This window comes from Lissotriton helveticus, chromosome 10, assembly GCF_964261635.1.
Source record: "Lissotriton helveticus chromosome 10, aLisHel1.1, whole genome shotgun sequence".
Taxonomy (NCBI): domain Eukaryota; kingdom Metazoa; phylum Chordata; class Amphibia; order Caudata; family Salamandridae; genus Lissotriton; species Lissotriton helveticus.
The window spans coordinates 416,349,560-416,376,968 of record NC_136071.1 but is presented as its reverse complement, the minus strand read 5'-3'; the positions used below and the strand labels follow the sequence as shown (position 1 = coordinate 416,376,968).

At 41.2% G+C, this 27,409-nt stretch overlaps 1 protein-coding gene across 4 annotated transcripts in view; it reads right to left on the bottom strand.

Moving 5' to 3' along the window:
• Positions 1-27,409, bottom strand: part of PDIA2 (protein disulfide isomerase family A member 2) — a 1,068,054-nt gene that overhangs the window by 761,810 nt on the left and 278,835 nt on the right. For all 4 annotated transcript variants that reach the window (XM_078662895.1, XM_078662896.1, XM_078662898.1 and 1 more), the window contains one exon: positions 7,705-7,830. In XM_078662895.1, coding sequence (XP_078519021.1) covers positions 7,705-7,830 — 126 coding nt within the window. The remainder of the gene's footprint in view (positions 1-7,704; positions 7,831-27,409) is intronic.

The window sequence follows — 27,409 nt, the reverse complement described above, 5'->3', positions numbered from 1 at the left end:
CGAACTGCATCGCACAGGAGCAAGTTGTAACAGGAAGGGTTAATAATATTGGCGAAGATAAATGCACCAGCACTGGGCAAACCAGTAGGTCCCCTGCAGATTCCTTACAAATACCGATGTCCATGCAAATTCATGCCCTTGAAGCTTCTGTTTTTAATCTAACCAATCCCTAAGCAAGGTTCACTCAGTTGTTCAGCAGGTTAAATCCTAGCTGAGAGATCATATCATAAGCAGCTCCTCTACATTACGGGACATGGGTCAAGTTAGACAGCCCCATTTCTATAACAATGCTCAGGACCCATATGGTACAAGCAATTCAGTCATGAATCCATCAATAAGTAGCACTGGCATGGGTAATATTCAATCTGATCAGGAGTCTAAATACGTGACCACAAATTGGAAACCAACATATCCTTCATTGGTATCTCCTCCTACTACCCCAGGTTATACTGGACCTGCTGGACTGCGGGTGTCACACCGGGAGCCTAGTACATCAGGCCCGAGAAACATTGTGTGCATGACAAACGTCCTGAAATGGTTGGGCAACTCGAATAGTGAAGATGAGGGTTCCATCCGAAATAAGTGTACTCAATAGATTTGTCATGTAAGGGGCTGTCGGTCCCTAATAAGGGATGATATTCTTAGGGCCAAGCGACATACATCCTCCGAAGACCCCTTGGATTATATTGCCCTGACACTCCCACACTGCCACCTGGCTGAAAACCTTGTAAATTTTGATATTCAAACTCAAAAACTCACTAGTTCCAAAATCGGGTTTAAATTCAACCCCCCTGAACCAGCTATACACTCGAGTAGGTCACAACTCAGGGAGAAAGATTGAAGGTCTCCTCTACTCGCTGGCATTCCTGACAAACATACTAGGTTACTATTTGCCAGTGAGTTTTCTACTCCTGCTGTGCTAGTTTCACCAATCCTAGTACCGAGTAAAATAACTACAATAGTCCCTCTGGATGAGGGAAGGTTGGATATTGCATGAAAATCAGCCTCATTGTGTAACAAGCAAACTGAGTCCTACCACACATCATCTAGACTAGATTTAATGTCATGGAATATAGTTGGTTTAAGGCCTAGGGGTGTATTTCCAGAGGGGCACATCTTTATTGAACAGCACGATATTTGCCTTTTTCAGGAAACATGGCTAGTAGACCCTCTCCATCATCTAGGGTATGTAAACTATCACATTCTGAGAAAAACCAAAGGAAATGATGGACGGAGCGTTGACAATACAAGCACTCACCCCCAGTCAACTGATCTGGGTTTAATCCATCACCGTTCTTTAGCCCACTCTGCCACCCCAGTTCAGACATGGCCATATGCAAATCAGTCTGACCCTGTGCCTCATGGGAACAGTCCAGCCCGAACTACCAAGCCATGCCTTCCCTGGACCGGAAACAAGCTACCGAGGACCGGTTTTTGGCATTTCAGCCGTCTTCAGCCCGGCTTGCTTGAATTCAGTGGCAAAGTGAGCAAGGGACTCACGTCTGAGCATACCCTGCCAACTTATGGCAAACAAAGAAAAACAAAAGGAAATGATGGACGGAGCGTTGACAATACAAGCACTCACCCCCAGTCAACTGATCTGGGTTTAATCCATCACCGTTCTTTAGCCCACTCTGCCACCCCACTTCAGACATGGCCATATGCAAATCAGTCTGACCCTGTGCCTCATGGGAACAGTCCAGCCAGAACTGCCAAGCCATGCCTTGCCTGAACCGGAAACAAGCTACCGAGGACCGGTTTCTGGCATTTCAGCCGTCTTCAGCCCGGCTTGCTTGAATCCAGTGGCAAAGTGAGCAAGGGACTCACGTCTGAGCATACCCCGCCAACTTATGGCAAACAAAGAAAAACCAAAGGAAATGATGGACGGAGCGTTGACAATACAAGCACTCACCCCCAGTCAACTGATCTGGGTTTAATCCATCACCGTTCTTTAGCCCACTCTGCCACCCCAGTTCAGACATGGCCATATGCAAATCAGTCTGACCCTGTGCCTCATGGGAACTGTCCAGCCCGAAATGCCAAGCCATGCCTTCCCTGGACCGGAAACAAGCTACCGAGGACCGGTTTCTGGCATTTCAGCCGTCTTCAGGCTTGCTTGAATCCAGTGGCAAAGTGAGCAAGGGACTCACGTCTGAGCATACCCTGCCAACTTATGGCGGCTTGCTTGAATTGGTTTTTCTTTGTTCGCCATAAGTTGGCAGGGCTGAAGACGGCTGAAATGCCAGAAACCAGTCCTCGGTAGCTTGTTTCCGGTCCAGGGAAGGCATGGCTTGGCAGTTCGGGCTGGACTGTTCCCATGAGGCACAGGGTCAGACTGATCTGCATATGGCCATGTCTGAACTGGGGTGGCAGAGTGGGCTAAAGAACGGTGATGGATTGAACCCAGATTATTTGACTGGGGGTGAGTGCTTGTATTGTCAACTCTCCGTCCATCATTTCCTTTGTTTTTTCTTTGTTCGCCATAAATTGGCAGGGTATGCTCAGACGTGAGTCCCTTGCTCACTTTGCCACTGAATTCAAGCAAGCCGGGCTGAAGACGGCTAAAATGCCAGAAACAGGTCCTCTGTAGCTTGTTTACGGTCCAGGGAAGGCATGGCTTGGCAGTTCGGGCTGGACTGTTCCCATGAGGCACAGGGTCAGACTGATTTGCATATGGCCATGTCTGAACTGGGGTGGCAGAGTGGGCTAAAGAACGGTGATGGATTAAACCTAGATCAGTTGACTGGGAGTGAGTGCTTGTATTGTCAACGCTCCGTCCATCATTTCCTTTGGTTTTTCTTTGTTCGCCATAAGTTGGCAGGGTATGCTCAGACGTGAGTCCCTTGCTCACTTTGCCACTGGATTCAAGCAAGCCGGGCTGAAGACGGCTGAAATGCCAGAAACCGGTCCTCGGTAGCTTGTTTCCGGTCCAGGGAAGGCATGGCTTGGCAGTTCGGCCTGGACTGTTCCCATGAGGCACAGGGTCAGATTGATTTGCATATGGCCATGTCTGAACTGGGGTGGCAGAGTGGGCTAAAGAACGGTGATGGATTAAACCCAGATCATTTGACTGGGGGTGAGTGCTTGTATTGTCAGCGCTCCGTCCATCATTTCCTTTGGTTTTTCTTTGATCGCCATAAGTTGGCAGGGTATGCTCAGACGTGAGTCCCTTGCTCACTTTGCCACTGGATGCAAGCAAGCCAGGCTGAAGACGGCTGAAATGCCAGAAACCGGTCCTCGGTAGCTTGTTTCCGGTCAAGGGAAGGCATGGCTTGGCAGGTCCGGCTGGACTGTTCCCATGAGGCACAGGGTCAGACTGATTTGCATATGGCCATGTCTGAACTGGGGTGGCAGAGTGGGCTAAAGAACGGTGATGGATTAAACCCAGATCAGTTGACTGGGGGTGAGTGCTTGTATTGTCAACGCTCCATCCATCATTTCCTTTGGTTTAACTATCACATTCCGGCCACATGTTGGGGCAACGGTTGCCCATCAGGGGGGCTTACAATTTGGGTTAGGCAGGCTATGAGCTACAAGATTCAGGAGCTCCCGACCCAGTGCAACAACATTCTTGCCATTCACCTGCTGACGGGACCCCAGGGAAACATCGACATTTACAATATTTATGTATGGGGGTTTAGTGGGGGGAAGAGATCAGAAATGGTCCTTGATGACTTTTTAGATCAACTGTCTTGTGACTCTTTAGTGATAGTTGAAGGGGACTTTAACTCAACCTTTGAGCCTCTTGGTAGGGAGGATCAGGATCTCGCGAGGGTGGAAGACGCCCAGTGTGGAATTCCAAGCCTCGAATTAGGGATGTATGACATTACAACGCATGCTTTTACCATGCATGCCTTTACAACGCGGTTTTTACATCGCAAACCTTTACAACCAGTCCCCGTGGACACTAGGGAAGGTGTTGGATAGTAAATTAAACTTATTCCCTATCCTAGAGCGCCCCCCAGCGTAATGCGTTGTAATGGTTTGCGTTGTAAATACCACGTTGTAAAGGCACTGCGTGGTAAAAGTTGCGTTGTAAAGGTTGTTCACCTCGAATTAGCACCTGTCAAACGGTGGACAGATGTGGCACTCCAAATCAAAGCCATCTGCCTAGAAAAAGGCCTATGGCGGCTAACGGAAGAACTTCTTCTGATAGACACAGGGTGAATACTTTTAACAATGGCCGTAACGCGAGTCGTATCGACTATCTGTTTATTAATCTAAAGTTATGGCATGCCCTTCTTGACATGGTGGTGCGGGTTCATTTGGAGAGTGATCACAACCCACTATGCTCCACCTTTCAAATTACTTGCTCAACAAGAACCCATACAACCTGACAGTCAGCTTACTACCCGTGACCAACCAACGACAAGAGGCAACTCAAATGGGCAATGGTCCTAGAGAAATCAGCCATCCTAGCTATTGCTATGGAAACTGAGCACATATTAGCTGAATTAGAGGCTGTACCCACTGGCTTTGATGCCCTTGCAGCTACTACTGCACTTCAAAATACATTTTTTGCTAAATTGTGCTCCCATTTAATTAAAGAATGTAGGGCCAAGAGTATCCCACAAAAGAACCTGTGTCAATGGCTCAATGATGAATGCAAAACAGCCTGTAGACATCTTGGAGAAGCGATCAGATCGAAAGAGCCAAGCAGTGTACGGATTGGAAGAACAAAGTACAGGAGGGCCCAGGAAAATGCAAAAAAGGAATGGGACAAAAACAGATGGCAGGACCTCAGCTTGGCATGTGCCAAAATAATTCCCAATGATTCGGGAACCTGGTTAAATGGGGTAGGGGTGGACACCGACCGTGGCCACAGACTCATGTTGCCCAGGATCAATGGGTTAACTATTTTGAATCACAATATGCCACTGGTGCTGAAGAGGTTAATGCTCTAGCACTCCCTCACTTATGCTATTCTGATAAGGTCTTCATCCTAGCTGATATTAATGCAGCTTTCTGTGCAATCACGGGGGGAGAACGGCGGGGATAGATGGCAATACAGATAATATCTTTTTCCATGATAAGACCGAATGGAATAGGTATATTCTGTTATTGGCAAGTACGATCGCCCTTGGGGCCCCTGTAGCTGACTCCTGGAGAGGGTCCAAGATTATTTCAGTGTATAAAAAGGGTGACAAATCCCTCCCAGGCAACTATAGGCCCATTAGCCTAAGGTGGTAGCTCGATTGGTGCTAGACAAGGTCCAAGACTGGATAGAGGAACAGGAAATTATTACAGGCAGGCTTTTGGGATCACATTAGCATGATTGACCAGATGTTTCGGTTTAGGTTAATATACTGGCAGACCGTGGTCTTAGACAAGGGCAGCATGTATACTGCCTTTGTCGACCTTAAGTCAGCATTTGACCTGGTCTCTCGTACCAAACTCTGGGTAGTGTTGCAGGAGCTGGGGATGGCTCCCGAATTACTTTCCCTTATAGCTCACCTCCATGAGGACCATTTCGCACAAATACGCTGTGGCATGCAAAGAAATGTTACTAACTCCTTCTTGTAGAGAAGGGAGTGCACCAAGGCTGTGTCTTGGCCCCTCCTCTATTTTACCTTTTTATTAATGGGATGGCTAAGTTTTTAACAACTGTCCCCGCCGATGCTCCAGTTCTTGCAAGCACCGCAATCTCCATTTTAATGTTCGCTGATGGCATGCTAATTATTTCTAAAACCCCTAGTGGTCTACAGTGAGCTTTACTTCTCTTTGAAAAGTTTTGCACTCTACGGGGCTTGGAAATTAATTTAGCAAAAACCAAGTTTATGACCTTCAACCAACATTGAACAATTAAAGGAGGCATACTCTTGGACAGGCGGTCATTGGAACAAGTTAGCGCATTTACCTACCTGGGGTTATCCTGCAAAAAGACATGAGTAGGGATTGCCAGATTGATATTGCGACTCTGAAACATCAACAGCTATCAGGTGTCCTACACACTGAGTTTAATGCCTCCCTGACCAAGCCAGTCAGCCCGGTACTTCAAATTTATAATATGGAAGTAGTGAGCTCTGTGTTATATGGGGCTGAATTCTGGGGGTTTGAGAATTTGTCCCAGTTAAACATCGCTGAAAATAGGTTTCTTCAAAACATCACCACTCTCCCCCAAAGTACCCCGGTACTATCAATGTTACAAGACCTAGTTAGGAAAGCATTGGCTGATCTCGCCAGGCTATGCCCCATCCTGTACTGGGATAGAATCTAGTGTGTACCAGAACTCTCAACATATGCTGCAGGTCTTTGGGACATAATTAAGGCAGATTGCTTCCACAAGATCAGCTGGTTATAAGAGGTAAGAGCTTCCCTACTAATTATTGGCATGTGGGAAAACCCAACGACCTCCCAATTTCCATTTAAAGAGACTATAAAGAAAAGATACTGGGAACTGGTGTACCATAACACACATAGAAAAAGTGATAGTTCAACGCTAACAGGGGCTTTTTCAGCTGTTAAACCATGGCCAAGCTTGACGCAGTATTGGGACATCATATCCAGACCTTTTGACCGGAAGTTGTACTTTCAGCTTTGAGTGGAAGCTTTGCCTCTACGAACATATACAGTAAAATGGGTTAAATAAGGTGACAGCAAATGCCGTTCTCGTTCTAATGAAGTGTTGGTAGAGGCCAGGAATCGTTTCTTAAAACCCATATATTTGAGGTATAAGCTTTCCACTACCAACAACCTGAATGTCTTATTGAAATCTCTGCCTAAACAAATTTGTATGTTTTTTATATGTATAAATTCACAAAATCTTTTTTACCTATATTTTTAAAGGATTTTTTACTTAACCCCTTCGGCCCGCAGCAAATTCCACTGCGGTACGAGGGGGGCAGAGCTGGGCTTGGCACTCGGGTACCCAGGACGGCTCCCACCCATCATGAGTCACAGTAGGCATGTGCTCATGACAGCCGTGAGCCATCTGAACTCTGCCCACTTATTAATTCTCCCGCACAGGCGGGGAATTAACCGCACGTGGGCGGAACGGCAACGTTCGGACGGCTCCCGGCCGTCATGAGCACACGCCTACTGTGACTCATGACGGCCGGGAACCGTCCTGAGCATGGATGTGGCTAATTTGTTTATAATTGAAATTTTATATAAAATACATGGTACATGTATTTACTTCAAATTATTGATCTCTGAAGCGGTCTAAATCAATAAAAATGAATAATATAAGGAACTAGCGACTCTGAAAGCATGGTGAAGAAGCATTAGTATGAATGCAAAGGGAGACAGACTACATTTAACTGAAGGGGTCAGTAAGGTTGTAGTCTGCATAGCATTCTCAGAACCTTCACACAGATCATTCTCACAGTACTGACTGCACTCTCACACCTCTCAAACTAGCAGTCACACATCTCTAACAATGCTCACACTCCTCATTCAGATACGCAATCATATACTACCAACAGCTTGAGTGCAAGAACACCTTAATGAGTGATTGCAAGGATGGAAACATCCACACGCTTTCAAATATTAGCCGGAACTACTGGTTTTGCAATTTATTTTTTACTTTTACTTTGGCAGATAGCTAAAGCTGTCTCTAATGAGAGCCAAACATTAATTATGCAGACTTTACAGTACTTAGGTGAGCTGCTATTCAGTGCTCTCTCAGGAGATTTTAATAGCAGAACACAGACCCCTTAGGTGTGTTAAATATTATAGTATTCCTTCCCTAGGTGGTTATCTTACCTTCCCTTTGAACTGATGGGCAGCGCCTTGGAACTCCTCCAGCACATACTGGTGCGCCTCCACAGTCTTGTTAATAAACAACAGCAAATGATTCACAATTTTAGCAGCAAATATCTTGTCAGAGTTCTGCATGTGAAAAATAGAAGAATGTACTTGTCACCAATATAGAAATCATATCTCCAAGAAGCTTATATTAAGTAGAGAGAAAATCTCAGCACCGGAAAATGTTGGCATCTAGAGGAGCTAGAATTAATTTCATATGTCACTGGAGGAAATGTGCCAATGCACAACCATAGAGGAGAACACAAACATCATGTTCAAAGCACTCCACTCATCAAATAAATGATTGGTTAAACCACATTTTTTATGTATGCTTGCTATCCAAAAAGGCTTCAAGCTAACGCCTTAATATAATACGTAGAATGAACTCCCTAGACTACAACTTGATGCACAGCTATAATGTCAGATTGGGTAGCCAGTAAAAACCAAACATTCATATTCAAATGTAGTGATGAATCTTTCTAATATGTTTAGGATAGTTTTGTACTAGTTTTATAGTTTATTGTACACTATCTAGATATTTAATTTTCAAATTTAAAAGCTTGCTCTAGTCCATTTTGAAACCAAGGTATCTCCTCTGAGAACTGTATTAATAATAGAACACTAGTCATTCGTGAACAAGAATCTGACTTCAACAATATTTTCCCTGCTAAACCTTTGTTTGCTTACCAAAGGACGAACAAATTCAAGGCAATCTTAGGTTCAAGAAAGAAACAGAGATCCAGTGCCCATTACAACAAAGCTAAAGGACTGTACATTGCAAAAATTGATGTCACTGTCATGCTTTCATCATGGGAAATACTGTCACTCATGCGCACAAGGACCAACAATATAACGTCAAATGCAGCTATAAATGCTATACGACCAATTGTGTATGCCTCTTGAAATGCCCATAGAATAAATTTACATTGGTAAAAACGAACGCAAAATAAAACCAGTTGACATAAAAGTAACATTTATACCTAGAATGAGAAATTCAAAGTTGTTAGACACTTCAGGGATAAAGGCCACAACATCTGTCAAGTAATTTGGCAAATTGTTGAACAGATCACTAATATATCCAGTAGCAAAATAGTTTCTTACATGGGGAAAATTGTCAGATAAAACAGTTAATAGCCTACAACCTAGTGGGCTAAATGGGTGGTACAAGTTTTGTTAAAATTCATTAATGGGAAAAAAATGTATCATTTCCTATCTTAGCTCCCATTGGACATTTTGCTGAAATCTAGAGGAAAAATTGCTTAACATATTTACACCAAACTTGGCATACCAACCAAAATTAATTTAGCAAGTATGCTTTTTTATTAGGCACGGGCAGTGAACTTCGCTCCGTTCGTGGAGTTTGCAGAGTTTTCTACATTCCGCGGAGTTCGCAGAGTGTAGACAACTCTCCTTCGCGATGTGCAGCGGAGGTTTTTTCCCGCTCTCGATCGTGAACGGTAAGTTAGCGATCGCAAATAGTAAGTTTTGCGAGCGAGAGCTGCCGCTCAGGTAGAATTTCACCCCGAGCTGCAGGAATACCAGCACAAACTGCAGTTCGCACAGCACTCCGCCACTCGTGGAACTTCGTGGAGTTTTATTGTAACTTGGCTGAGTTCCGCATAGCAAAAGTCTGCAAACTACGCCCAGGCCTATTTTTTATATTTGTGTAATTCGGTTCGGTAGTTTAAGAGATTGTTACATTTAAAAAAGGTGCTGGTTGGACTATAAGGGGTTAATACTTTTGTTCATCATGTCAGTTGAAAAGCTGTATGTTAATTTTCTTATAACTTATGCACAGTTTGATGAATAACCTTGAAATTTGGCAGACACTTATGGGCTGATTACAATGGCAGGGAGACCGCCACTGACAGACTGTCGGTGGCGGTCTCCCCACCATCCTAACCAACATTACCCCCACCATATTATGATGGCGGGCGGATGTGTGGTGGTCGTAAAGACCGACCGACACATATCCAATGGGCTTCTTGAGCCTGCCGGGGTGGCGGAGGGGCTTGTAGTCCCTACAATGCTGGCGGTGCCTACCAGGCACTGCCGTAGAGGTTATGAGTTCCCTTTCCAGCAGCCATTTCACGGCAGTTACCCGCCATGAGAAGGCAACCATTAACGGGCCCCAATTCCACCATGGCCCTTGATTGTGGATGTTGTGAGGCACCTATGGTGAACCCCTACATATCCCTGTACCATGTGGCAAGCACCACGTGGTTCCTGCCACATAGTGCAGGGATGTGTGACATGTCCCACTTTTACACTGCTGAGGGTGCTGCAGCCAGCAGCACCCACTGCAATGTAAAATATTAAAAAAGCAAAAAGTACCATTTGATGGACAGAATGCAGAACAATGTCATACATTGACCCCAGTACAACAATCTGGGCCAAAATCCATATTTTTTTGCTCACCATGCCATTCCAGTTTGAACCCAGCCATATGCAAATCAGTCTTGACCCTGTGCTCAATGGGAACAGTCCAGACCAAACTGCCAGGCCAGGTCCTCCCTGGACAAGAAAAAAGCCTTCTATTACCGGTTTCGGGGTTTCACCCTGCATCTACCAGGATAGTTTGACTCCCGTTGTATTGAGAGCACAGGACCCATGTCTGGGCATACCCGTCCCACTCAGGGTGACAAATGCAAAAAGAACAATTGATGGACAGAATGCAGATCAATGTCATACATTCACCCCAGTAAAAAGATCTGGGCTGAAATCCATCATTTTTTTTGATCACCATGCCATTCCAGTTTGAACCCAGCCATATGCAAATCAGTCTTGACTCTGTGCCCAATGAAAACAGTCCAGACCGAACTGCCAGGCCAGGTCCTCCCTGGAATGGAAAAAAGCATCCTGGCTGATGAGGGGTGAAACCCCGAAACCGTTCCTAGGATGCTTGTTTCCGGTCCAGGGAGTACCTGGCTTGGCAGTTCAGGCTGGACTGTTCCCATGAGGCTCAGGGTCAAGACTGATTTGCATATGGTCGGGTCTAAACTGGGGTGGCATGTTGAGCAAAAGAATGATGGATTTAATCCAGATCACTTGACTGGGGCTGAATGGTATGATTTGTTCTGCATTCCGTCCATCAATTGTGTGTCTTTTCAATGAAAAATATAGGCATTGCAACCGTCATGGTGGCGGTCGCATTGAATGACTACAATGGGATCGCTGACAGCATGTCGGGTGGTCCCAATCCCTGATATGATGGCGGACGGACTGAAGTCCATCTGCCATCACAACCAGCCACTAGCCTTGAAATTATTATTAGTATCTTCAAATTTGTGGAGCTGCATAAAGGGGAGGGGGAAAAGTGTTAATTCGCTAATAAGGGTACAAAATATAAAAATAAAGGTAATACATTTTCTAAAAATATAATATTCAAAAATAATTAAAACTAAAACAGATATATAAGAAATAATATACAACTAAATACAATTCTAAGATATAGTGCACTCCTGCTCTCTCATAGCTCTGGCGCACTTGAAGCTGCATAGTGTCAGCAAAGGCACCCTTGCACCACGGTGCAATGATGCCTGCATTAAAAGGAGAATTGTTTGAGTGCAGGAAGGGAAATACCTTTCCGCACAAACAACCTCTTGAGTAATTTTTCTCTTACTATGTGTGTTCCAGAATGCAGCACACACATAAAGAGGAAATAACAAGGAGAAAAAAGCTTTTTCTCCTCATTAAGCCATCCTCTGGGAGGCAAAACAATTTCATGCTATGCACGATTTTCAAACCTTTGTAAATCCGAGATTATATGAAATCCATGTGTTGATATATGGGAACACCGATGCTCCACCATTGTTTGACAAAGCCACACAAGGGGCAGTTCGCTTTATAAATTGGTGAAAGTATTGATCTGTGGATGGGTCAGATTTTGTATTCCATTCACAAACAAACCAACAGTGGGGAAAGCGCTGGACTTTTGGAGTCACTTTTACTATTCCGACACCAACCTAAGCTATTCCCACTCCAACCTAGGAAACATTGGTGAAAGTATTGGACTTTGGAAGGGGTGCGATTTACTATTCCAACTCAAAACTAAGCAACAGTAAAGAAAGTGTTGAAGAAAATACATAACAATCATTTAAAATATATTCTAAAAAAAATCATAAACTTCCAAATTAGCATAACAAATCAAAACACAATTTAAAAAGTAAATTTCCCATTAGGAAACAATTTCTATGCACAACTAAAATGACTAAATATTAATACAAAAAGTAATTATTAAATAAACACCAATTTAAACATTATTCATATTGTAAAAGCACATACCACCCAACTCTCTTAAAATGCCAACAACATACAAAAAAGTGAAATGATACTAAAAGAAATAAATTACACTAAAAATGTTTTTAAAGTAGTAAACTTTTTTTAAAACACAAATTAAAATATGAATTAATGTTATCAATTACATTATTTATATAATTAACTGATTAAAATAAAACACAATTAGGAACTTTATTTATTAAATAATTTACAGAACTAATAATTTAATAATCTTTTAAAAATATAAATAAACATTATTAATAGCATTACAAATGTAACAGTTACTTAATTTACATTATTATCAATTTTCAGAAAATTTAACTAATTGTAAAAAAATTGCAAAATAACATCAAAATCCATATTTAAAAAGCCAAAAAGTAACCAATAATTATAAAAGAATTAAAATATGCTCATAAACAGCATTTTAAAAATAATCAAAATAATAAAACAAGAATATACAAACAACTAAAATTAACATATCAACTACTTAAAACACACAAAATAATACAACTTTCCAAAAGACATCCATATTACATACAGCTATGTTTTAAAAATTATATTAAACATTTACAAAATATACTCTTACCTGTAATATGCTATTCATGTCACCTCAATTGTTTGTGTTAACCTTTTCGATGCGTCGGACAGCAGGTGGCCATCCGAAGTCACGGCGGGCGTGTGGGGATGACAGCCGCCGGCCAGCCAAACTGCGCATGCGTAATTTTTTTCCGCACCGCGGCAGAATGTCCGCCGCAGTGAAGCGGTTAAAATATTAGTGTGAAACAATATTTTTGAGACAATATTAATGGTGAGCATTGTGTGATGAATCTTCACCAAATTTGGCAGAAGCAGGGAAGGATTTGTTTTCTGTAAGTAGGTCAGGTTTTGTGCCATTTTATTAATAGTTGGACATACTTAAAGGAGGGTCAGAAAAATGTTAATTTCGTATTACCTTTTAGGCTGTTTGATCAGTCTCTGTCAATGTGGCAAGTATTTAGCCCGGTGCAGCTATGTTAGGTTTTGTGAAGATACACTGGGAGGAGAAAGTTAAAGGTGGAGGGGTCAAAAATATATTTAACTTACTAATAGCTCTGCCACCATTTTAGCCCAAAACTAGAGCAAAACCATTCCTGGGTTGCTTGTGATCCAGTTCAGGGAGGACCTGGCTTAGCAGTTCGGGCTAGATTGTTTCTATTGGATCAGTGGCAAGACTGATTTGCATATAGCTGGGTCCAAACTGAGGTTTCATAGTTTGCAAAATAACGATGGATTGGGATGCAGCCCTGAGTGAATTTCAGTGGCTGAGATTCATTCAATCATTTCATCCATCACTGTTTTGTATACTCATTCAATCCATCAAAGTGGGGATTTGTAATTGTTTATAACTTTTGCACTGTTTAATAAATGTGCAAATATGGCAGACAGTTAGCAAGTTACACTCAGTGCAGGTAAAATGTTAAAGAGGGGATAAAAACATTTTTGATGTACTAATATTTGTGGTACTATCTGAAGGCTCTGCACAGCATTTGTCAGACACTTAGGGGCCTATTACGATGCCGGAATGGGCTTGCGTCCCCCAGACCCCGTCTCGGACACACAAACAACCGACCTCCTGTCCCGCCACCTGATTAGGATGAGACCTAACACTGCTCATTTACATTCCGACATTTCCCTATGGGAGCATGTATTACGGCAGTAAACCTGCCATAGTACATGCTCCCATGGGGGAAGTGGGAGGTGGTTTTAATCCCTGCACCCTGTGGCAGGCATCTCAAGGTACCTGCCAATGGGGTGCAGGGATTAACAGGGATACCATAGGTGCCCCCTCGGCCACCAACCAGAGGCCACAAAGGAAAGCCTGTCATGGAAAGCCTGCCAGAGACAGAGTATCATAATCCCAAGGGCAGAAAGGCCGCCCTTTGAGATTGCAGTCCGGCCTCCGACTGGCTGACATGCTCCTTGTGCCCATCGGAATGCAGCGGTTGGAAATTAAACTGAGTCAGCCCCTTAGCCTGTGCAGCCTACACTTGGATGTCCCAATTTTATACAGGTGCATCAGCAGAGTTTCAATGTTGGGTTGGCAGAAGAAATCTTCATCTGTTAATAATTTGGCACTGTTTGATAAGTCCGCACAAAATTTTGAAGACATTTAGAGAACTCATCTTACTGTAAGCAATGTCGCGATTTTAGTGGATCTGTCGGAGGAAACATAAATGGGGCAGGGAATTTGAGTTTCATTCACCAATAACTTTAGCACTGCTTAATGTGAAACATTTTTGGTGACTAGCAAATAAGATCAGGTTCAATGCCAGTCAAGCACTGCAAACAACCCTGCTGCCCAGAGTATAAGGTCATTGGGCACATGGCTGGTTGAAGGCTGTGCACAGCACAGAGTGGGTACATAGCAGGCTGCCCATGGTGGGGTGCTGGGCTGCCACAGTGGGTTGAGCACAAGGTCCTTTCCTGCAGCCAGTCTCTACAGCGCACAGTAAAAGGCATGGGGTGGGCAGCAAAGGACTGGGTTAAAAGTAGGGTCATATGCGGTGCACAGTGGGGATTGGAAGTTAGGTAAATAAAAAAAATGAAATTCACTGAACAAAACATAGTTAAAAAGCGAGTTAAGTAAATCATTAAAAAATGTAATTCACTGAACAAAACATAGTTAAAAAGCGAGTTAAGTAAATCAATTAAAAAATTAAATTCACTGAACAAAAGATAAAACTCATCAAACCACTGAAAATCACCAGTTATGGTTAGCAAGACACAAACAAAACACATGCCATACCTCTTACCACTCTCCACGCATAAAATTAGAGGAGGGCAGAATGCATTATTCTGCTGGTGGAATTGGAGGAATTTACTATTTCCGTGTTACTCTTGTAATGGGGAATTATTAATGAATTCACATCTCTGATCCACCGGCGAAATTAATCAGCTTTCAGTACTATTTCATACCCCACTACAATGGCAGTTTTTAGGGTCGCCTCCCACAGTCTACTTATTGTCAGATATGTGAGAGCCAGTCGGGACGTATTCATTGCTGCAATTCAAATCGCTGTTAAGAAGAGACTGGTGGGAGCCGAGTGGACCTTGACTGATCAAGGTTTTGGCCAACCAGCTATAACTAGGCTCCTGGCCAGCCTTCTTCCCAGAGCCTATCATGGGCCACAGTGGGCGGGCCTACGAGCTAGACTGTCTGGGATGCATCCATTCACGTGCAGGAGCTTCTCTGCACCGGGTGTCCCTCTCAATCTTATCTCCCCTTTACGCAGGCCTTACAGTTACTAAATCATTGTGCCAAGCATGAGCTGAGCGAAGGCTGCATTGTTGCTCTGTTCTTTGCAGGGCACTGTGTTGTAATCTTCCCACTGTCCCCTTCTCCACACGTTCACCCCTGCTCTTTTCCCTCAGTTGGTTTATCCTTAGAACGTTCACTTGAAGGCTGCTGTGGATTGTTTGTCCTGTCATGCACAGCCTTACCCAGTGCCTGCAGCTGAGGGTTCGTTTATCTCATTGAACAATAAACAGAACTTGTGACTTACCTGTTGGAGTACTGTCAAGTTACTACACTTTTGTGGCGACGAGGACGGGATGCTGTGACAGGGACAGCGGCGCATCCTTCCCTGTGTTAGTTCGTCTGCAGGCGGCTCGTGGTGGCAGTACTGTCAAGTTACTACACTCTGTTATTAACCGTGCCGGCACTAGGGTCATTCCAGACTCTGAGACAGATTGAGACACTTATAAACTTACAAGCAGCATGTTAAGGTGAGGTGTGCTGCTTCCACATATTCTTACGTCACTATCGACACCTCGTCAAGGCTATTTTTGTCAGGAGCAATTCTTCGCGTGCTCCACACTTCGTTCAGGTAGCTGCTGCTTTCAAGGAGACTAACGTTTGCAAGATATTTTAATGCGACCTGCAAGCCAAGTGAAGATTGGACTTTAATTAGGCTAATCTATTCTGAATTTCAGACAATGCCAAATGAATCTAGGTATGTGCTGAGAAAGAAAGTCCTTCCATTTTCTCCTGCAGGCAACTTCTCTTCAAATTTTCATTGTGACGAGAAATAATTAAAGAATTGAAAGAACACTGCAGCGCAGGGGTACACACCAGCTTGAGGAAAGCACTTCACCAGTGTGCTTTAATGGGTCTCTGGGTTTATCAACCTACCTTATAGTTCGGAGAGTATTTGCCACAGGTGATCATCATTATTTCTTTAGCACATGTTGCCTTTATTCAGACAGGCATTGCGTTTTTGTGTATGGAGCATTATTGCAAATGTCAAACTGTGAGTTAGCATTTCTGTCTGAGCTGATCTGCAAGGGGATAATTTATTTATCTAATTGTGAGTTGTGCGCACAGTGTAATGATTTAATAAACATACACACATGCACAATTTAGCAATACGCTCTCTTGAATATAGCTATTCTGAAAACCTTGTTCAAAATTCTGAAAGGCTTGCCTGTGATCAATGTGCAAGAGGGTGTGAAAAGTCGAGGCTGAGTTGAGTGCTGTACAGAGATGAAAGGAGTTTTTTCACAAGAAAGAACTAGCTCAGTAATTTTGCACTGAAAACGAAAAGAAGATTTCTATTACCAGTGGTGGCTGATAAAGTATGGGGGTGGGCGGGCAGGGGGCTTTAATTAAATAAAAAATCACTTACCTGATTTCCCACCCCAAGTGAGTCTCTTCCGGGGACCGGGAAGCACCCAGGCACGCCACAGCCAATCGAAACGTTAAGCAATGCAGCGTTGTGATTGATAAGCACCCAGGTTCTGGCCAGAGTATGGGGGCCTGGGCATGTTCTCCATGCACCATGTAGGCTGTTATGCAGCCTGCATGGAGAACATACGAAGTGCGCATGAATGTTTGGCCGACCCAAGAGGGCTGGTCAAACATTCATGTGCACTTTACAGACTGTACACCACTCCTCCTCCCTAACGTAAGGGGAGTCAAGCCCCACCCTGCCCTAGCCTGACCACATGAAAAATAAAATAATACTAACTTCAGGTATTATCATTATATGTTTTTGTTTACAGTGCTCCGTGAGCAGTGGGGTGACGCTCCTCTGCCTTAGCGGAGGAGCCACCACTGTTGATTCCTCTACAGAAGGTAAGAAAGTAGTAGATGGAAATCGAAGATATGTAAGGGGTGTAAGCCTGTAGTTGGAACTCGCAGTTTTTATGTTACTCCTCAGAATTCTACAGAGTTACTCCTATTTAAAACACCAATGTGGCAAAGCTACTTTGCAACCAAGAGAACAAAATAGTACAATGGCAGGTGGTGTGAGCTATGGCATGTGCTGTGTGCATTTCTAACTATATTTGGTGAATTTCAGTGGTTTGACCACAATCAGATCTCACTTTTTTTTTGTGAGAATAAAATATTACTTATATTTTGCTTTTAATAATGCAGCAACAAATAAGAATTGTGCTGCACATTCTTTGACAGTATTTTTTTATTCAATTGAGGTAAAAAATATGTTTGTGAAATCTGCAAATTGTGCAACTTTTGTGGCAGATGTGGTAAGTCATAAACAAAAAAACTATTTGCCAACTGCTGAGATGCACGAAAACAATTAAAAGGAGAAGGAGGGGGACGAGCATGAGCTATTTCAAGTGTTGTGTGTAAACAGCCTTTACTATGCTGGCATTAAAACATAATGCTTTTACCACGCATTGCATTCAAAACACAAGCCTTTACCATGAAAATAACTTTACAATGCAAGCCTTTACATCGTAAGGTAAGTATATATGAAGTAAGAGTGTATGTTTGTATATATATATATATATATATATATTACCTACTGGCGGTCGCCAGTAGGTATATATAGTTAGGATTTTTTCCCTATGGGATTTTTGAAATTTCTATGTCTAATAACTTTGGCGTTTGTGGACGGAATTGGCTGAAATTTTCTGGAAAATGGAACATTTTGTTTCTGAGCAGCCCTTGGAAATTTGGGGGGGTTTCGTCAAGGGGGGGCCGAGAAAAAAGGGGGGTCCCAAAACGTGTTTTTAACATTGAGTTTTCCATAGGGCGGTTGGCCTCACTTTTAGCCCGAACGGCTGAATGGATTTCCATGAAACTTGGCAAAATTGTAGGGACTGGTAGCCCGATGTGCCTTTTCTAGGTCTCAATATATGTGCTCCAGTGGATTTTGAGAAATTAACGTTTAAAAAAAGATATATATCTGTAAGCGCGCTCCGGGCAGCGCTCCGGTCCGCGGACCTTAAGCGTACCGGAACTTCGCGTAGCTAAGCTGATTGGCTCTCCGGTGTCTGTCAACATTCTAAACAGTCCGGAGCGGCCGCCATCTTGTCTCTCGGTAGGATTGAGAGACAAGAGGAGGCCAAAACAAAGGCGAAAATGACCATAAGGGGGCATACTAGATCCTCCCTGACCCCCTAGGTTTAATGTGGAGGTTTTAAAAGGGCCCCGCGGGGCAAAAAAAACAAAACATTTTTTTTGTTTTTTTTGCGTGGGGAGCGCCCGGTCCGCGAACCGGGAAGCGTTCTGGGCAGCGTACTGCAATGAAAAATGAATGATAGACTTTTCAAATGCTGTATGTTAATTGATTGTTGTTTTTGTTGATTATTTTTTATTTTCTTTATTTTTTAAGCATTTTTTTTTAATGTGATTGTGTTTCATAATTTATTAAACTTTCTAACATTTCATTGTCAGAAATTTCATAATTATCATGGAATATACATTGTAGTCTCTGAGGGTGTAAAATGTCCTCATTTGCAAGGAGGTTATCTACTGCTTGTACACATTGCAGTAGTTCATTGTCCCAAGTTTCATCGAAAAATTCAATGTCAATTTGATCAATTGTATCAATCAATTCTTGGCTGCTCTCTTGCAGGTCCATTTCAAAAGAAACTTGGTTTTCGCCTTCCATTTTGCCTGAAATTTGGATTAAAAAAATATATATTAGTAGAGATAGGGCAATGTTGGGAATAATTTTAGATAGGCATTTTTTATCAGTGAATTTATCTTTGGGCAGTGTATAGTATCAGAGTGGAAGTAGGAATATAAAAAAGTGTATGTGATTTAACGTAAGTAAATTCATAATTATACAAGAGAAGCCTAACTACATCCATAACTATAACAGAGAAGTCTCTCTAAATCTATAACTACTACAGAGGGATAGTATATATCTATCAGAAAAAGTTTACCATATTAACTTATAGTGCACAATATACTTCAGTTTTAAAAATAAAAACTTACCTTTAGAAAGAAGTTGAAGGAATTAGTGAAAATACTATTGAAATGTACAGCAAGAAGTAGTAGTCAAAATGGCTGTGTTTTCTTCTCTTCCTTTATATATATTCAGGTATATAACCAATGAAATGTCAGGTAAAAAAAATAGAAAATGAAAGTAACATTTTCATTGGTTGTCAATTCCAACACTTCAGATGTGTTTTGTGAAGTAATTTACCTCAGGGTATTTAGAGAGGTCTACAGGCTAAATGACTAAATGGAATTCCAATCAAATTTGTGAAAATGGTAGGGATTGGTATGTAGTATGAGCTAATCTATATTTGGTGAAATTGTCTCCAGTGGCTTTTCTGTGAACTACTTTCCCACCTTTTTTGATGGTGCGCTTCCCAGAGAGCGACCCGGTACGCGAACCGTTGAGCGCCCCGGTTCGCGAACCTTAAGCGTTCCGGGAGTCCACCATTTTGTGTTTCGGTCGAATTAAGATACAAGATGGAGGGCAAATAATGTTCAGAATGGGTAGAAGGGGGCACGGTAGAGTTATCTTGACCCCCTAGGTTTTCTGAGGGTGGCTGAGGAGGCTTATATGTGCGAAAAAAAAACATTTTTTAAAAAAATTTCGCGAGGTTAGCTCCCGGTTCGCGTACCGGGTAGCGCCCCAGGGAGCGTACTTTGTTGGAAATTAGTGAAAAATGTTAGAGTAAAATAATAATTGTGAGTGATCAGATGTAGGGTAGCTCTGAGAAGAGCTTTTGGGTTTATGGTACATTTAGGTACTTATAAGTAGGTACCAATGCACATTCTTAAATTCAGAGTGAAAACTCTGTTGCCCTCATCTGAGAAGTGAACTCCATCTCCTCTGTAGATATCTTGCATGTAGTAACGCAAGTTATTGTTGTACAGGGAGCCCATTCCATGGTCTCTCATGTAAGCTGAAACAGATTTGTTTACATGCTTCCTCGACTTCTCAATTTGTGGACAAAATTGGTTTGACCACCTCCATTTCTGTCTTTGGCATATATTTGAATATACCAAGGCAGTCTGAGGAAAAAGTGCCATTAATTGCTCAAAGGTGTCCTTTAAAAGCATTTCCAGACCTACACCAGTCAAAGTGCCCAAGTCATTACCTCCACAGTGCACAATTAACAGGTCAGGTTTGGGCAAATGCATAAAGGTTTTCACCAATGGTATCAATTGGTGACATTTTAATCCTCTGTGGCCAAACCACTTAATTTCCACATCTTGTAAATTGAGGTTAGGTAATTTCCTGTTTTCAACGTACCTTTGAGCCCAGTGAATATAACTATGTCCAACAATCCAGACAGAAAACATGGTGAGAGAAGGTTCTCCTGCAGTCAGATGAAGTGTGGCAATGAAATGGCAGTTGAAAAAATGAGAGTTTAAAATGAAAAAAACTGTGGAGTTTCTGTGTTCATGAAGCAGTAACAGTGATTGGTGGATTTTGATTGCTGAAAACAGAAAGTTAGGGTGCACGGATGTGTTCTTTGAAAGATGTATTTTGAATGGTCAATAAAAAATCATTAAATGAAAGAATGCACTGGATATGCAGGTGCACTGAGAGTTCAGAGTTCAATTGCAACAAAGTTGTGTGAACTTGCAAACACCAGAAGTCTTCCAAGAGGTGGTTGCCATGCAGAAAAGACAGAAAGGGCAGAGGGGGGGAAGGGTTTTCATTTGAAAAAAAGTGAGGGAAGAGTTTTGATTGGGTGACATGAGAAATATGTGTGAAGAATTACAGCATTTCTGTGCTTTTGATAGCTGCAGACTCTGGAGTGCATACCTTTTGCTCTGCTGAAGACAAATTGGTGTGTTTCTGAGACTGTTTTCAAACTCAAAGTATTTGCTAAGGTGAGAAAATATTTCTTTAATTTAGAGAATAGTGTGCTTTAAGGAGAAAATTATGAATTATGTGGCGCAAATTGCTTGTAAATATGCTCCCACCTGTGCATGGAAAATTTAGATTTTGAATGTTTGTGTTACATAGCCATGTTAAAAGTGACCCAACCATGCAGGAAAGGCAATCAAAAAACGCTTTTATGTGTCTTAAGGACATTTTAAGTAATTTTCCCATGTGCAGTGTTTTGAAATTATAATTTGAAAATCGTTTTTGAGGTAAAGGAATTGTTTTTAAATTTATGACAAGGACATAATGGTGTATGCTTCTTTATAAGGCAATTGACTGTCCCTGACTTTTCTCTGTGGCGCAAATTGCTTGTAAATATGCTCCCACCTGTGCATGGTAAATTTAGATTTTAAATGTTTGTGTTACATAGCCATGTTAAAAGTGACCCAACCATGCTGGAAAGGCAATCAAAAAACGCTTTCATGTGTCTTAAGGACATTTTAAGTCATTTTCCCATGTGCAGTGTTTTGAAATTATGATTTGAAAATCGTTTTTGGGGAAAAGGAATTGTTTTTAAATTTATGACAAGGACATAATGGTGTATGCTTCTTTATAAGGCAATTGACTGTCCCTGATGTTATTTTTCCCATTTTAGTGTAAGACCTTTGTCTGTGGCGCAAATTGCTTGTAAATATGCTCCCACCTGTGCATGGCAAATTTAGATTTTGAATGTTTGTGTTACATAGCCATGTTAAAAGTGATACAAACATGCTGCAAAGGCAATCAAAAAACGCTTTTGTGTGTCTTAAGGACATTTTAAGTAATTTTCCCATGTGCAGTGTTTTGAAATTATGATTTGAAAATCGTTTTTGAGGTAAAGGAATGTTGTTAAAATTTATGTGCGCCATATGCCCCCAAATTTCTTTTTCAGGGGTGCAGCAGGGTGTTATTGAGACACCCCTGCAGCTTTGGAAAAATTCCTAATTTGCGATGAGCAAATTGTTAATCGCAAATTGCACCTTCATTTATATGAGCCTCCTAGCCCATGGAAATGAATGGGTAATTTGCAATTAGCAATTTGCTCATCGCAAATTTGGAATGGTAAAGAATCGCTATTTATTCCTTAAAATTCGCTATTTTGGAAATGCAAAATAGTTATATGATACATATGGCGGTTGATGTCTAAGAAGATAAGAAGCTTAGGGATACATTTATGATGACTGGCGCAATGAAGTTGACATCACTTACTTCATTGGTAGAGCTTTACATGTATTATGTCCTCTGTATTCTTCATCAAGCGTAACTTTAATCTGCAATCCTGAGTAGGCCTCACCTTAAACAAACCTCTGGATAGGCCACATCTTATTGTCATCCTGAATTAATCATTTAAAATGCTAGGGACAGATTTATGATAGGTGTATGCCTCTTTTGCGCCACTTAGAAAACACTGTCCATGGGGAAATGACTTAAAATGTCCTTAAGACACATGAATGTGTTTTTTTAAAACGTTTGCAATTTTTTTGGGTCACTTTTAACATGGTTATGTGACTCAAACAGTCAAAATCTAAATTCGCCATGCTCAGGTGGGAGCATATTTACAAGGAATGTGCTCCATGGGGAAAGGTCTTATAATGTAATATGGGAAAAATGACATCAGAGACACTGAAATGCCTTATAGAGAAGCATACACCATTATGTCCTTGTCATAAATTTGCAAACCATTACTTTTCCCCAAAAACGATTTTCAAATCATAATTTCAAAACACTGCACATATGGAAATGACTTAAAATGTCCTTAATTCAAAATTTGCTATTCCTTATTTTGCGATTGCACTGAAGGATTTGCAAATTTTACGATTCCTTAAATGCAATGTATCAAACAAAAAATATGTAAAAAATGATATTAAGGATTTGGAAACTACCACCAACTTCTAGTTTGTGGTAATTTGCGAATTCTTTTCAAAAAGCTTTTTTTTAAAAAAACAAAAGGTCCCATATGACGCCAACACATGCCCTTAGGGCATGTAGGTGTGCCATATGCCCCCAAATTTATTTTTCAGGGGTGCAGCAGGGTGTTCTTGAGATACCCCTGCACGCTTGAAAAAATTCCTAATTTGTGATGAGCAAATTGCTAATCGCAAATTAAACCTTCATTCCTATGAGCCTCCTAGCCCATGGAAATGAATGGGTAACTTGCAATTAGCAATTTGCTCATCGCAAATTAGGAATGGTAAAGAATCGCTATTTATTCCTTAAAATTCGCTATTTAGGAAATGCAAAATATTTTGATGATACATATGGCAGTTCATCTCTAACAAGATAAGAAGCTTAGGGATAGATTTATGATGACTGGAGCATCACCAGGGATGTGCCAGTCATCTTGCGCCGCTGTTCCGCCACCCATGGTGTGCTGCATTTACAATGCGGCGCAGCATGGGGCAAAAACGGCACAGATGCTTGACGCATCTGTGCCGTTAAGGTGGCGCATTGCTGGAGTTGTATCGCAAGTGCGATGCAGCTCCAGCAAGGCTCAGGGGTGCACCATCTCCACAATGTTGCGTCAAGACCTATGCCTGCTTCAAGCAGGCGCAGGGTTTTGACGCAGGTTTCTCCTATCTGATTGTAAATGCGGCACACCATGGGTGGCAGAGCAGTGGTGCACGTTAACTGGTGCATGCCTGGGGATGTGCCATTTAACATAAATCTGCCCCTTTACATTTAAGTATGTGCAGGGGACACAGAGTCGGTGAGGCTTATCCAAGGTTAAGAAGAGATGAGTCCTGTTCAGTGAAAAATTAGACATAGGCTTCACCTGCTCAGCATCGCTGGACATGGCTAAATAATAGCTGCAAAATGTTACTCTTGTTAAACAATTTTACTATTATAATCTGTGAGATTTGTCTCTTACTCTGCAACATCTCATTGTTGTTATCTTTCTTTAAAGATAAAGACAACCTCAACATGAGCGACAATCTGCAATCAGTTGATTTTGACCTCATCATTGAACTTGTAATTGAAACATCAGTGGATGTTGATCCCTTGGATGATTTAAATCCTGAGGATGAAGAAGAGCGTGATGAGGATGCAGATTTGTCCGAATTATATGATATAGGATGGGAAGCTGACCTGCTTGAGCCTTTGGAAATATAAACATTTATTTTTAAAATTTATAATTAATAAAAAGTAAAAAGGTAAACCGTTTAATTTAAAAATAAAGACACCTTCAAAAGCAGGTTATGTGTAGTGTCTTCAATAAAATATTAAAATATGCTCATAAAATTAGATCAGATTCACATATAAAATAGCATAGGTAACATAAATATAAATGTCATTTCTTTTCTGGTATTTCTGTATTGTAAATTTGCCAACGACTAAAAAATCTTCTAATTAAAATGTCAAGTAGTGTGTTAAGTTTTTGATCACTGTTACTGATTTACTGTTTGGTAATAATGGTTAATAACATTATTTATTATATTTTTCCACAGATTCAACTGCAGATCATTTCAAGATTTCACCATGCCTACAATAGAAAGACAGATAAAGGCTGCAAAACGTCAAAGACAGCAGGTGAAAAAAAATACGCAGCAGTCCTCTAACAAAAAGATTTGTCAAGTCACGAAGAAAGCACCGGGTAAGAGCACAAAACAATTTATAAGAAATATGTGTAGTAAAAAAAATATTACTACAGAAAATGTTTCAGTCCATAAAACGAGAAGGAAATCAAATGGAAAGGAAAGGCCAATGAAAAATGTTACTGCTAGAGCAAGAGATAACTCTGTGCATGATAGTAGAAGGAAACAACAGTTTAGGGAGATTCGTAAACGAATGTTCCGGAACAGGATAATTGGCAATTTGTTAAAAAATATTAAGAAAGGTCAACAGAAACTGGTTTTTTATAAGACAAAAAAAAAAGTTGAGAAAGTTATTGATCAGGCATTTGAAATTAAACGTAAGTTATTTATTTTGATAATCAATAGAATTAGGAAGCTAAACAAGGCAATTTTTGATTTCAAAAGAAATAGTAGATGGAAGAGAATAGTTAATCGTAGTAATTTTTGTGAAGTTTTTTCTGGAGAATGGATGCATAGTTCAAGCTGTGAGGCATTTTTTAATGAGGAGAGTTATTTCCAGGATAATGATTTGGTGCATGCAGTTGACACCGGTGGTCGTGCTTATGAAGTGAAAGATGGTTGTCCAGTTGAAAAAGAAAAACTTGTGACAACAGAGGCAGAAGAGGTGTTAGGTAATGAGGTTTTAGGAAGACGTGCTAAGGGTCCTGTGTACACCTGGAAGTGTAGTAGTATTTGCAGTGTGCGACAGGAGTCCATCAATTTGCTTTGTGATTTTGTACGGTCATTTAATAAGAAAAGTTTGAAGCAGAAAATGATGTTGTTGCAAGAATTAGATCCTTGCAGAGTAAGAGAAGTGACAGGTTTGCATGGACATTCACTGGCTTGTCTTTCCAGGAGAGTATGCCAGAGTGTTTTTCATCATTTCAGGATGCTAGCAGTGCATCATAACAAAGTGAGGAAATTAGTTAGAATGTTGTATTATGCTAAGAGTCCAGCAATTATGCTTAAACAATTATGCGCTGCTCTTTTGCATGGTTCTGAAATAGATGTGAAGAATATATGTGAATAAATTGAGTTTTGTTACTTTGGAAGTAAAGAGGAGAATGTTGAAATTGAGCAAGAAGAAGAGGGTCATGTGGAAGATAGTGTACAGGTTTCCAGTACAGATAATTTCCAGAGGGAAATTGCGACGTTTGAGGTGAAATCAAGTGAGAGGCCTAATTTCACTTGTGTGTGTTGTCGACGCACTTATTATAAGAATCAGACTAAGTTAGTGGATTTATATGCAAAAAGTGAAAGGGAAAATAATAGTGAATGGAAGGATTTTGCAACATACTTGATGGTAGAAAATTGTTTTGATTTGGGATTGGATCAACGTGTGTGTACTTATTGTTCTTGCAAATTAAATCAAAACCAGATGCCTGCTAGAGCAGTTCATAATAATCTGGAATTGGTTGAGATTCCTTCTGAATTGAAGGATTTAAATACTTATGAATCTATTTTGATTCAAAGTATCCATCCCTTTCAGGCTATTGTAAGAATGGAGCCAAAGACAGGGAAATTGCCTCCATCAGATTTACAGAGAGGATTAAAGGGAAGAGTTGTTTATTTGCCTCTAGATTTGAAGAAAAACATTAACACAATTGGAGTAGAAAAAGTGGAAGAGGAACCTCTGGTTATCTTAGTTAATGGGGTTCCGACAAAGAATAAGAAAATATGGCAAGATTTAGTAGATGTTAGGAAAGTTAAAAAGGCAACATTGTATTTGAAAAAAAATAATAAATACTATAAGAATGTATATGTTGCAGAAGAGGAAGTAAGTGAGGAAGAGGATAGCGATTTGTGTGCTGGTCAAATTGAGAAAGTAGAACCCTCTACTAGTGAAGAAATATATGAACATTATAGTGTTCATCCTTTGCATTCCAAGGAAGTCATGGGGAATGCTATTGAGTTGTTTCAAATGAAACAAGCCAAAGGGAGTCCCATTAGTGTTTGGGAGGAAAGTTTGGAAGCTCGGTGTTTCCCACAGCTTTTTCCAACAGGTCAGGGAGGAAGATATGATGAGCGACCTCATCAAATTCCTGCTTCTGAATACCGGACTTTGCGATTGTATGCAGGAGATGCTAGGTTTCGACAATGCATTCCTTATTTGTTTCATCTCCTGTTTGAAAGCGATCTGTCTGGACTGTCATATGCAGTGAACCACATCTTGAAAAGTGGTATACACATGCAAAACATCTCGGCAAGTGACTTTATGGATAAAGTCAATGTCCAAGAGAGTATTTTGGATTCTCACCTGATTAATCTCATGGCGTGTAAGCGTGGTACTAATGAGTACTGGTACCGTCGTCATGGTGATTTAAAATGTATGCTGAGGAACTTAGGTACTCCCACATGGTTCCTCACTCTGAGCTGTGCCGAGTATGGCTGGGAAGACTTACTTGAATTTCTACGAGAGGCAAATGCTAACGTAGATAACATCGAATTCAAGACACCCGGAGAACTGTGCTCTTTGGATCCAGTCAATGTATGTAGGTACTTCAATCATAGATTTGAAGCTATGATGTCTTTCATCATGAATAAGAAGAATCCACCTCTTGGAGAGGTGTTGGATTTCTTCTGGAGAAAAGAGTACCAAGCAAGAGGTGCTCCTCATATACATATGTTGCTGTGGATCAAGGATGCACCTAAATTTGGAACGGATCCAGAAGACTCAGTGATGAGTTTCAT